General features: G+C 38.0%; 1 protein-coding gene across 3 annotated transcripts; it reads right to left on the reverse strand.

The window, feature by feature from the left end:
* Positions 1–7,302: 7,302 nt before the first annotated feature.
* Positions 7,303–12,165, reverse strand: LOC130724600 (probable LRR receptor-like serine/threonine-protein kinase At5g45780). 3 transcript variants are annotated; one of them, XM_057575870.1, is made up of 12 exons: positions 11,825–12,165; positions 11,589–11,721; positions 11,421–11,492; positions 10,973–11,116; positions 10,797–10,868; positions 10,647–10,706; positions 9,871–9,941; positions 9,640–9,786; positions 9,213–9,551; positions 8,452–8,843; positions 8,257–8,354; positions 7,915–8,050 (listed from the first exon to the last, which is right to left on the reverse strand). In XM_057575870.1, the coding sequence occupies exons 1-11, from the start codon at positions 11,937–11,939 to the stop codon at positions 8,283–8,285; spliced, it is 1,617 nt and encodes a 538-aa protein (XP_057431853.1). In that variant the 5' UTR covers positions 11,940–12,165; the 3' UTR covers positions 7,915–8,050; positions 8,257–8,282. The 3 variants fall into 3 exon arrangements, with proteins under 3 accessions (XP_057431851.1, XP_057431852.1, XP_057431853.1); XM_057575868.1 differs by lacking the exon at positions 8,257–8,354 and having other exon boundaries at positions 7,303–8,050; positions 11,825–12,144; XM_057575869.1 differs by having other exon boundaries at positions 7,910–8,354.
* Between the last annotated feature and the right edge of the window lie 742 nt (positions 12,166–12,907).

Consider the following 12,907-nt stretch of genomic DNA (forward strand, 5'->3'; position numbering starts at 1 on the left):
TCTCGTTTCACCTCCGTTATCTGAGAGCAATTATCACAGTTGGTCCAGATCGATGAGGATGAGTTTGTTGACGAAGAACAAACTCGGTTTGGTGGATGGATCGCTGCCTGAACCTGCAGAGGATCATGCGATTCATCCTTTCTGGCAACGATGCAATACGATGGTTCTTGGCTGGATGATCCGTTCCATGAACGTTGAAATCGCGCAATCGATCCTGTGGCGTGAAAAGGCGATCGATGTTTGGAAAGAGTTGAAGGAACGCTTCTCACAAGCGGATCTTTTCCGAATTTCTGAGCTTCAAGAAGAGATTTACAGCTTGAAGCAAGGCGATCTTTCCGTAACAAAGTATTTCACGGCGATGAAGATCCTGATTGATGAATTGGAGGTACTCAAACCACTACCTTCTTGTACCTGTGAAGCTCTGGTCAAGATCAAGGAAGAACGAAATTCAGATCATGTGATTCGTTTTCTTCGAGGTCTCAGTGAGCAATTCTCAGGCGTTAGGTCACAGATTATGCTTATGGATCCTCTTCCTAGCATAAATCGTGTTTTTCAATTGGCTGCTCAGCAAGAACGGCAATTTGCAGTTGAGCATGTTCCAAAGGCTTTAATGGCGAATGCGAGTGGAGCATCAGATTCTCAGCGCTCGCATCACAGTGGAGGTAAATCCTCAAATTTTCACTCTGGAAGCACTTCTGGTGCTTATCATTCTGGAAGCACTTCTGGTGCTGGTGGCAATCGCGGTTCTCATGGAAACTCCAACAGTGGATACCATAATCAAGCTCGTAGGATTTGTTCTTATTGTGGCAAAACTGGACACACTGTTGATGTGTGCTACAAGAAGCACGGTTATCCCCAAAGCTTCAAATCCAAGACTGCTAATTCTCAGGGGCATCAGAAGCATGCAAATCTGGCTATGGGTGCTGATTCAGGAGCAAGCACAGAGGATGATGATGCTGGTTCCACTCATGGAGATCACACCAGGTTTAGCCTTACTGAAGCTCAATACAACAGTTTGATTTCTCTCTTACCTTCACAAGATCAGGAGCATCAACGCACTGCCAAAGTCAATTTTGCTCCAACTACCAAGACTTCTGTTGTTGCTCAACACAATACTGTGACTGTCCCTACCAAGAATGGTAAACTCAAACCTCTCCAATGGATCATTGATACAGGAGCCACAGACCACATTTCTTGCACTTTATCAGTTTTTGTGTCATATAAACGCATAAAGCCTATTCTTGTGAATCTTCCTAATGGTTCATCACTTACTGCACATTTTTCTGGCACTGTTATGTTCACAGATAGCTTTTACCTGGTTGATGTTCTTTATCTTCCAGAATTCCATTTCAATTTGATCTCAGTGACCAAGCTTGTTAACACACTAGCTTGCAGACTAATTTTCCTTCCTAAATTGTGTTTGATACAGGATACCAAAGCCTGGAGGATGATTGGTGCAGCTAAAGAGGTTGAAGGACTCTACTATCTTGCTACTCCAACACTGGCTACGCCTCATTTGACTTCATCACCTCGATTGTCAACTTGTTTTTCTGCTGCCACAACAGTACAATCCTCAAGTTTGTGGCATTTTCGTCTAGGCCATCCTTCTCTAGATAGGCTTAGACTCTTAGGTAAAGATTTTCCATATATTGTTTGCAATAAAGATCTTGTTTGTGAGACTTGTCATATAGCCAAACAGAGGAAATTGTCCTTTCCTGATAGTGAAAGCAGATCTAATAAAGCTTTTGATTTGATTCATATTGACATTTGGGGTCCTTGTTCTGTTTCTTCAATGCATGGTCATCGTTTTTTCTTAACTATTGTTGATGATTATTCAAAATTTACTTGGCTGTTTCTGTTACAAGCTAAGTCAGAGGTCAAGGAATTAATTCCTTCCTTTTGTGCCATGGTTGAAACTCAGTTTCAGGGTCAAGTTAAGGTAGTTAGATCAGACAATGGACCTGAATTTTTCTTAACACAATTTTACTCCTCAAAAGGAATTATACATCAACGGGTGTGTGTAGAAACTCCTCAACAAAACTCAGTTGTTGAGAGAAAGCACCAACACTTATTGAATGTTACTCGATCCTTGCTTTTCCAAGCCAATTTACCCAAAGTTTTTTGGTCTCATGCAGTAGCTCATGCTACTTTCCTCATTAATAGGTTACCTGTTCCTTCATTAGGTAACAAAACACCTTATGAACTTTTGTATCACAAACTTCCTGATTTTAGCTTTCTCAAAACTTTTGGTTCATTGTGCTATGCATCTACACTTTCCAGAAATAGGACAAAGTTAGATCCTAGAGCTCGTAGGTGTGTGTTCATAGGCTATAGACAAGGTACAAAAGGTTATTTGCTTTTTGACATGAAATCACGAGAAGTCTTACTCTCTAGACATGTGATATTTCATGAAACAGACTTCCCTTTCCAAACTTTGGATCATAATCTTGATGCTTGTGCCCATACTAGTCCTTCCTTGCCTAGTTTTCTAGGGGCTGAGGCCCTTGATTACACTTCTTTACCCACAGGACCAAACATTGATTCAGTACACCCCACCCCTGAAGTTTTGCCTACTCCCCAGCCTGTTACACGACATTCCACTCGTTCCCGTCGTGTCCCTTCTCACCTTCATGATTATCAGTTAACCGTGCCTCCCTCTATAGCTGCTGCACATTCTTCCTCAAAGGTTTATTCAGGTATCAAACATCCATTATCCTCTGTTATGTCTTATCACACTTTGTCTCCCACCCATTATGCTTTTACCACTAACATTTCTACAGTTGTTGAGCCTAAGACTTATACACAAGCTGCACAGTGCAAGGAATGGCGTGATGCCATGGATAAGGAGTTAGAAGCTTTGGCTCGCAACAACACTTGGATAATTGTTGATTTGCCTCCCACCAAGAAACCAATTGGTTGCAAGTGGGTTTATCGTGTCAAACACAAGCCAGATGGGTCTATTGATCGCTACAAAGCGCGTCTTGTAGCCAAAGGCTATACTCAAGTTGCAGGCCTTGATTATCTGGATACTTTTTCACCGGTTGCGAAGATGACTACTCTTCGACTACTGTTAGCTCTTGCCGCATCTCAAAATTGGTTTCTCCATCAGCTTGATGTCGACAACGCATTTCTTCATGGCTCCTTAGATGAGGAGATCTACATGCGTCTCCCTCCTGGTGTTAATACTCCTCAGCCCAATCAGGTCTGTCTTCTGCAGAAGTCCCTTTACGGGTTGAAGCAGGCAAGCAGACAATGGTACCAAACATTGGTGACTACTCTAACATCTCTGGGCTATGAACAGTGTCCACATGACCACACTTTGCTACTTAAGCGCACGTCTACTTCAGTTACTGCCTTGCTCTTATATGTGGATGATGTCTTACTTACTGGCAATTGTTATGAAGAAATTCAGCTTGTCAAAGCCTTTCTTCACAGTAAATTTCGAATCAAGGATCTAGGCAACCTCAAATATTTCCTTGGCTTAGAGGTGGCTAGATCTACCAAAGGCATTTGTCTTACTCAACGCAAGTATGCTCTTGAACTTCTCACTGATGCAGGTCTCCTTGGCTGCAAGTCAGTTCGCACTCCAATGGATTCTACCTTGCATCTTTCTCAGCATAGTGGTACTCCTCTTGATGATCCCACTAGCTATCGTCGTTTGGTTGGAAGGTTGCTTTACCTCACCACGACTAGACCTGACTTAAACTATGCTGTTCAGCAATTAAGTCAATTTCTTGCTTCTCCAACTGATGTTCATCAGCAAGCTGCAACTCGTGTTCTTCGTTATGTCAAAGGAGCACCTGGTCAAGGTCTTTTTTTCTCAGCTGATTCTCCACTGAAGCTCCAAGCCTATAGTGATTCTGACTGGGCTGGTTGCCCCGATACTCGACGTTCTGTCACTGGATATTCCATATTTCTTGGCACCTCTCTAATTTCATGGCGCACGAAGAAACAAACCACTGTTTCTCGTTCATCCTCTGAGGCAGAGTATAGGGCCCTTGCTGCTACTGTGTGTGAAGTCCAGTGGCTCTCCTATTTGTTCCAGTTCCTCAAGCTCAATGTTCCATTACCGGTTCCTCTCTTTTGTGACAATCAGTCTGCGCTTCACATTGCTCACAATCCGACATTTCACGAGAGGACCAAACACATAGAACTGGATTGTCATGTTGTCCGTGCCAAGTTGCAAGCTGGCTTGATCCATCTCCTGCCTATTTCCACTCACCATCAGCTAGCTGACATTTTTACCAAACCTTTGCCCCCATCTTTGTTTCCCACTTTTGTAACCAAGCTGGGCTTGTATAATCTCCATGCTCCAGCTTGTGGGGGGGTAATACAGACTAACAATAGTTTGTTAGGCAGTTAGATTAGTTACTAGTTTGTTACTAGTTTGTTAGAGGTAGTTCAGTTAGTTATTAGTAGTTTGTTAGCAGTAGTTTTAACACTAATAGAGTGTGTATTTAAAGCAAGATTGCAATTGATGTAAATGACCAATTTCATTTTTCACTTTACTGAATAACAATTCATCAATTCTCTCAATTCTCAATAAGTTCCACTACATCATCACTGCCTTTGCTTTGAGCTAGATCCATTGACAATTCGTTCCACTTTCAAACCTGGAAAGAATCTCCCAACATCACATACATGCCAACCACAGGACAAAGTACAAACCCCACCCAAAAATGAAAAAAAGAAAAATAAAGAAGCTTATTTTTAATTACAAAGGTTGAACAATGTGATCAAAGAACAGGTGGAAAATAGATACCTTTGAATGACCCCACATCCAGATATTATCTGAGACATAATATTAGCTGACAATTCATCAATTTTTCTAGAAATAATGTAAACTTGACCTTAATTTCTATGAAACTATAGCCCCACAAACAGCCGCCAAGAGGAGTTTACCTCAAAATATTAAATTCCACAAACAAGCTGTATCTGGGCATGTTTCATCTTTCAATCCAATCCATGCCTGGTAAAACCCGTGCCGCTTGCTTCAGGAATTATTTTTTTAAGAAATGAATAGGAAAAAGATTGGGACATGAGTGTATACAAATCAATTATCAAATAAGCATATTTAAGCAGTGTTTGGTGAAGAAAGGAACTGGAGAAAACAGTAAGACAAAGAGATTGAGTGCAATTGAATCATTTGATGACATGGGTAATAGATAAAACGGTTTGTCTTTATTGGACAGTTTACATAAACCCTTTTACACAAGACTCTAAACGAGGGGCATTTATACTTATTCACATCGATGATTAATCCTCTCATTATATATGCTCATATTGAATGGTAAACGAATAATAATAAAATGTATGTTTCATTTTCATGAGTGAAGATTGAGCTGATTACGAGATTAAGTGAGCGACTACAACGACTTCATAATTGGATCCTTTTTATATATATAAACACAAAGAGTGAATATTCATTATTAATTTTTTTTTGTCTGTTAATGCCTGTTGTGATTTGTTCAGCTCCTATGGCTGGCTGGTGTGAAAGGGATTTTCAATTTTCATGGGCCTTACATACAAAATGTAGCATTTTATTTTAAGGGTAACTAACATGATAACAATCTTTGGATTCATCCATAATTTAACTTATTAGTGACTAGGGAGTCCTAGTTGGCCACTAATATGTTTGGCTGTTTGTCAGAAATGAAGTATTATCCACTAATTTCCCCTCTTGCTTTTTTCCCCTTTTTTTAATATGTTGTTGATTTGTTCATGTTGTGTGTTTGTTATGAATTTGTTCTTTAGTGTGCGTGTTTGATGTTTTAGTCAGGAAAACAGTAATGAAGCATTTCGCAACATATCTCCACATACACATGGAGTTCTTAAAACCTACAAAATAAATACGTCAGCTAATTTTGTGATGGTTTATGCAGCTATTTTAAGTTGTTAGAAAAATGTTTTTTAGACACTTTACATATTATAATAGTCAAACACCACTACAATATGTTGATTGCTGATCAAAATTTCCCACTCAATTTAATCTTTATTCATAGCTATAAATCTGTAAACCAAAAATTCATGACTATAAATCTTGAAATTGGCTTCTTCTTTTTTCATATTTTGATTAGAAAAGTTAGTACATGTGAAAAGGTTAAGTTAGTCTTCCAAATTAAAGGCTAGTCTTCAACACCTGAAAAGGTACAAGGATGATTCTAAGAAAGTGCAGTTGAAGCAAATGTATCATGTGTACAGAGATATATCCGAAGTATGACTTTATTGATCTCATCACTAGTAAGGACAATACAAGTTGATTTATTCTTTTTTTAATTTACAAAGAAAATTGAATCTTCTACGAGAGGAATGATTCAAACTTCAAATGTCAAGCCTTTGATTAAGGAAATGGGGACTGGGGGGAGTTTCCTAATTCTATCTATCTCCTCTTGATTATAAGTACCCTACCTAGAAAATCACCTGATTCATTGTAGAATTGTAGATTGACTGAAGCCTCTAGTTCCTTTGATTTTGACAATAAAAAATAGATTCCTTAGATTGATTGGTACTAATGAGAAAATGGGGCCTACTATGAATATACTAATACGACCATTACTATACTAGTTTTGGTAGGGCCTTACCATTATCAATACACATTCGTTTCCAGCTATTCATGTCGTGAGGTCTAAAACAATTGGCTTCAGATTCATTTGAAACAAACCAATTAATAGCAGGTAATGGCATGTGATGTGCTGGTTTGGCTCTAATGCTTCCAGCCATAACTCCCATTTGCCGTGTATATCCATTATTGCGCTGCATGCATTAATCATATAAATTCACAAATTTTATCTCCTTTGATAAGGATTTATGGGATCATATTCACTAACCTCAACTTATGAGACACGTATTTATACAAGAAAAAGCCATTTAACTAATGACTTGATATTGTTTATGGCTTTGTCGTACACCATGAGATTTGTGGTATATGGATACACATCAAATTAGCTGTAAGTTTGTAATGGATAACTAATAAGTACCCAATAATCCTTGACTAATTCACAGTCGATCCATGACTTTTATTATAATCATATATGCAATGTGTGGAAATTGATCTTCCATTATAAACAACTTTCTATTCAAGTGATTGCGCTTTCAACATATTATTTATAAAATATATCTTGTATCCATGGTGGGCTAAGTGATTTTCTTTTTTTACTATCTTTTTTCTTCTGTCTAGAGAAGGAACGAAGGGGGAAGGGGCACCAAGTGAGCCTTGTGTAGGGGTATATACAAAATGCTTGTTTGATTGCACAGTGAATCCAAAATCACAGAAAATATAGTACTAAGAACAAAATATTTCCATTTCCATAATTGAGTGCAATTTCATACATGTTCAAGAGCCTTAATAGGGTATTAAGTTCCAATGAAGACTACATGATTCCAAGACTAATCACATTCACATACCATGGCATGCATCCATGTACTTGGTCTTTACACGTATTTTCCTTCTGATTCCGTCTAAAGCTAAAACTACTTGCAATACCCAACAATCATAACAACCACATGAAGTTACAAACTAATCCTAGTGTTCAAAACTTGGATATCTATAAATCAAAATTTTCCTGAATTTCTATGTACAATGCCAGACTCAAGTTAAATTCACAAATTATGAAACATTTAGACGAAGAAAAACACATCATAATCATGCTCTACCACTAATATTCTATATTGATAAAATGCAAAACTCATGTACATGTAGACTTTAGCAAAATCAAACAGACTACACTAATTGTCACCGAGGTCCAGAAAGCTCAATGGCTTCAATGATGAAGGAAGGTTCTTCATGAACATCGCTATTCTGCGAGAAACTGCGAGTCCTTTCATCATATAGGTTTGCTCCCCCTTGTGACTCCTCCGGCCGCGCTGACAGCCCAACCAGGCCTTCTAAAATCTTCAAAACGTCTGACATCTTAGGTCTCAAACTAGGAAGTGACTGAGTACATTGTAAAGACAGCTCCACTGCTTTTTCTAGCTCTTCTGGATCAAAACATCCCTTCAGATCCCTATCAACAAACACTTCTAGTCGCTTCTCCTCAAATAGGGTTCTAACCTGCAGGAATTCAGCTGGTTTACTCAAAATTTGTGATCAATTTAATCTTTAGGATACAAAAGCCTAAAGCCATGATTTACATGAAACTAGATTTGGAGCAAGATACAAGAAACACTTCAGAAGTTCACACCAAGAGTAAAAAGAAATGAAGCGACATTCTTAGCAAGCTAGCCTCTGTGCGATCTTAGTTAATCATGATACGGTACCTGTTTGGAAGCAAACCAAAGAGCACTTATTGGAGCTTATACAGAGCAATTTCTAGTAGATAAGCTCCAAAAAGCTCATACGGGAACGGGCTCAAGGTCTGAAGATGATTTATCATGTAAAGATTAATGGGACAACACAGATATGATATAAAAGGTGAGGATGTGAGCTTTTGAACAATTTGAAAAGCTTCTTACCCAATCAAGGAGCATTCCCTTTTGGACCTGACCATTGCCCGCATCCAGTGCCTTTTGTCCAGTTATGAGCTCCAAAAGTAATATGCCAAATCCAAAAACATCTGTTTTTTCAGAAGACTGTCCAGTAGAGAGATACTCAGGGGCAATGTGCCCTACAGTACCCCGTACTGCAGTAGTTACATGTGAATCCCTTTGATCCAAGAGCTTAGCGAGACCAAAATCCCCCACCACAGCTTCAAAACTTTCATCCAACAAAATGTTTGCAGCCTTAACATCCCTGTGGATTATTTTCGGATTGCACTGTTCATGCAAATACAGAAGTCCACGGGCAGCCCCGAGAGCAACACGCATTCGCCTGTTCCAGTCCAAAGCTGGCTTTTCACGACAAGGCTCTGCTTAAGAATATGGGAAAAGAAGAAATCCATCATACTATGTTGACATTAGAATACAGAAGAGAAATGTGTATTTAATAAAGATTCTGCATGAACTTTGGAAGAATAAAAAAAGTTTCTTAATTGAATAGATTACAAGATAAAAAAAATTCATAATTATCATAGAGCATGAGCTGCAAATTTAAGGTGACAGGCTGCAAGGACAAACTCACAGAAAAATCACTATTTTATGACATCCCTAAGTAATTGAGTTACCAAATGTATTGATTTGAAGACACAGCTCTCATAATTTCAACTGTAAGATGGCATGTATTTATATTGGTTAAACTTTACACAGGCAAGTACAGAATTGAATAATATGAAACGAACCTCTCAAGCGATCAGCCACACTGCCATTGGGCATGTATGGATAAACAAGTAACCTTTCATCTGGTGTCATACAAAATCCATAAAGACGCAAGAGATTCCGATGCACAGCCAAGCCAATCATCTCAACCTCTGTTTGAAACTGCACCTCTCCAGTGTAATTGGGATCTTTCAGCCTCTTTACTGCCACCAACATTTTATTTGCAAGGCATCCTTTGAAAACAACACCAAAACCACCTTGTCCTAGAATGTTTTTTGGATTGAAATTTCCAGTAGCAATTTGCAATTCACGGAAGGAGAACCTCTTCAAATGACCAATATCGAATTCACAATCTTGTTCCACTTCAAATGTCAAGCAGTACATGTTGTCAGAATATGTACAAGTTTTGGGGGGAGGAAAAAAAGTAAAGAAGCTTATTTTAGGAAGTACCATAAGATGAATAGAGCAAGCGTGATCTGTACCAATGCAACCAATAGAGAAGCAGCATCACTGAAATTATGAATGTGCAACTAAAACCAATAACAATAGAAAGCTTCCTATGGTGATGATGGCTGTCTGTCTGAGATGACCCTGCATCTGTAATTGTCATTTGAAGATCAATCCACTGTTTATTAGTGCTTTAATTTATGCAAGTGAAATGTATAATAGATGCTTTATTACCATTTACTGGATTTGAAACACCTTTACAAATGTGGGATGAAGATGTGCAGAGGAAGTTGTTTCCTGAAAGACTGACCAAAGAGGTAACATGTCAAGTAATGCAAGAAACTAGATTGATGCATTCAACAAAATTAAAAATTATAATGAACAAAATAAAACCTCCACTTATTTCTGAATGGCAATAACCAGGAACACTCAAAGTCTATAGCTATTCTATTAGTTTTCAGCTTCAAATATCATAAATTACTTGAATTTTTTAGATTTATTTTTAGTAAACACTGAACAACATCTAAGGTTTGCAGGATACCGAGAAATGGGCTCTAGTCATTTCCATCTACTGATTTCCTAGAGATGATTTTAGTCCTTGCACTTCTATGAATAAGTGGTAACCTATCAGCTTATAGAAAAAAAAATGTGGTAACCTACCAGCTTGCCCTAGTTTCCATTCAAAATTTAAAGATAAAACATCATTTTCAGATTCCAAAAATTAAACCGCCTTGTATTAGACTTGAAAAGCACAAATTGACATCGCTACTGTTGAGGTTATTATTCAATTTAAAGATTCCCCTTCTTGTACAAGAAATTGTTACTAAAGATCCTTGAAACATGAAAGTGCTTAATGGAGTAATGCTAAATGCATCAGTTGAATAAACCATTCCACTAACTTTATAAGCAACCGTCGAACGTACAATCAGTCCAAAGCGTTTATTCATTAAGAAGATTAGAATTCACATGGTAAATATGAGGGCCAAATCTTATAACATTACAAGACTTACCTATAACCTATAGCTAAAATCTTTGGAGCAGGACCACTGAGATTATTAAACGACAAGTCCCTACAAGATGTGGTATGGTTAATTAAACAAAATTTTAAGGATTGAAGAGACAAAATAAATAAATAAACAAAACTGTGATAGAATGCATACAAGAAAGAAAGCCCTGTGAGATTAGCAACAAGTTGAGGGATCTGTCCAGATAGATTATTTTTGTTGAGCCGCCTGAAAAACTTGGCATGAATAAATTAGAAAATAAACAGTTAGAGAAAGGATATTGAATGTACCAAGTTGGTAATAAAGAATCATCATTGTTGAGCCACACTCACAAGTAACTAAGATGAGCCAAAAGCCCCAAAGAAGTAGGAATTTCCCCAACAAGCTGGTTACCAGAAAGGTCAAGGGTCTGAAGCTCTAGCAGTTTTCCTATCTCAGCTGGGATAGGACCAGATAACTGATTGTTCTGCAATAACCTAAGACAATACAATGGAAAACTCAGTGATAAGAAAGCTAGAAAATTTAAACGAAGGTCTATTTTAATTTGTGACTATTGTATTTTTCTCCTTGCATTATGGTGTAGCTAATAGAAATGAAGGTCTAAAGGACAATAACAGTGGGACAATCATTATGATAAATTGCTAACAAGAGACACACTAAACAAGGTGTCAATCACATTGTCTCCCAAGCTCCCTATAACATTGATGGTTCCAATTCCAGGAACAATGTTTCACATTCGAATAAACAAATTAAGTACGGACCACTCCGGTTGTAACTCACAATGTTCGGAGGTGGCTCAAATTTCCAATTCCTGAGGAAATGGTTCCAGTTAAACCCACACTAGCCATTTCCCTGCCAACACAAGCAAAATACATCAATATCCTTATAGGTTGAAAAAGAAATGGCATTAAAAACACATCAAATCTCAGAATGAGGAGAAACACTTACAAGGAAACCACATAACCCTCAGGAGAGCAACCAACCATGTACCAAGTACAAGGGTCAACTGAATTAATATCCCAACCATTCATCACATGCGAGCCATCATTCATCTTACTCTTCATGGACATCAAAGCAGCCACTGAACCACACCAAAATGAGTGAAGCAAGTTACAATAAACACAATCTCTCACCAAACCAACACTTGAAAAGAAACAAAGCTAAGAAATGTGTAAATGCCAAACCTTCATAGTTGACACCCTTTGGAGAGAGAAGGCTATCAGTGCCCACAACAAGCTTTGGCAGCCAGTTCCACAGAAAGAAGGAAACCAGCAAAGCAACTACTTTGACATGCTCCATGAAACAGAGAAACTGATCCAGGTAGTGGGGAACAAGAAAGTTTGAAACTAAACTTTTCAGCTGGGATCTTCAGTTCTGAACTTCTGCTGCTAAAAGCACAAAAAGCAAGCAAACCCTTTTGGAAAATCCAACTCAATGGCTGCCTCGGGAGAAGTGAAGTTGAAACCTCGAGATTCGGGAACATGACAGTGATTGTCGCATGGTCTGTGGTTTAACAACAGTGTTTAGGGTAGTTGATATGATTCTGTGTGGATAGTGGTGATTGTTATGTTCTGGTTGAGTCCATTAGGACCGTTGGATGTATAGTTGAAAATTTTGATTGTAAATGGACGGTGTAGATGTCGTGTTGGAGGTGTTGACCGAGGTCTGATGATTAAGGGAGGTGGGAGAGTGCGTACTGTAACGGGCACTCGAGGCGCGAAATTTGTAGTTTGGTCTCGGAGCTCAAGGAACTCATCTTCAAGTGGTTTGACTGTGGAATACCGATATTACCACTCAGATTCTATTAATTAATAAACAATGTTATGGTGTCTTTGTTTTTCAATTGGTAAACCAAAGAGATGAATTGAGGAAATGTGTCTTTATTTTTTCCATTTTCAACTAAAAATAAACGAATAATTATTCTTTCACACCTTAAAAATGAGGTGGAAAGTGATGGAGGAGGAGAAAGATAGGAAGAAAAGAAAAAAGTAAGAGAGAAAAAGTATAAGATATGATAGATGATAAAAGGAGAAAGATATAAATAAAAATATGTGAAAATGAAGTGAAGAAAAAATGAAGTGTGAATATATCGTTAAACACCCGCTCAAACTTTCAATATTGTTTCTTATACACTAAAATGGTATAGACATCTAGAGTACATAGGAAGATATTCTTCCAAAAAAAGATAGAAAATACATTTGATCAAAGTACGACGATGATAGGGAGAGAGTATGGTGGTGTGTTGAACATATTGAACGAAACATGAC

This window comes from Lotus japonicus, chromosome 6, assembly GCF_012489685.1.
Source record: "Lotus japonicus ecotype B-129 chromosome 6, LjGifu_v1.2".
NCBI lineage: Eukaryota > Viridiplantae > Streptophyta > Magnoliopsida > Fabales > Fabaceae > Lotus > Lotus japonicus.

What these genes read in the sequence shown, in the direction of transcription:
- LOC130724600 (XM_057575868.1), bottom strand. Translation starts at nt 11,939, where the DNA reads ATGGAGCATGTCAAAGTAGTTGCTTTGCTGGTTTCCTTCTTTCTGTGG. An exon ending in CTCACAGGGCTTTCTTTCTT is followed by an intron (nt 10,707 to 10,796) that starts GTATGCATTCTA and finishes CACATCTTGTAG; the next exon opens with GGACTTGTCGTTTAATAATC. An exon ending in AGGGAATGCTCCTTGATTGG is followed by an intron (nt 8,051 to 8,451) that starts GTAAGAAGCTTT and finishes GAATTCCTGCAG; the next exon opens with GTTAGAACCCTATTTGAGGA.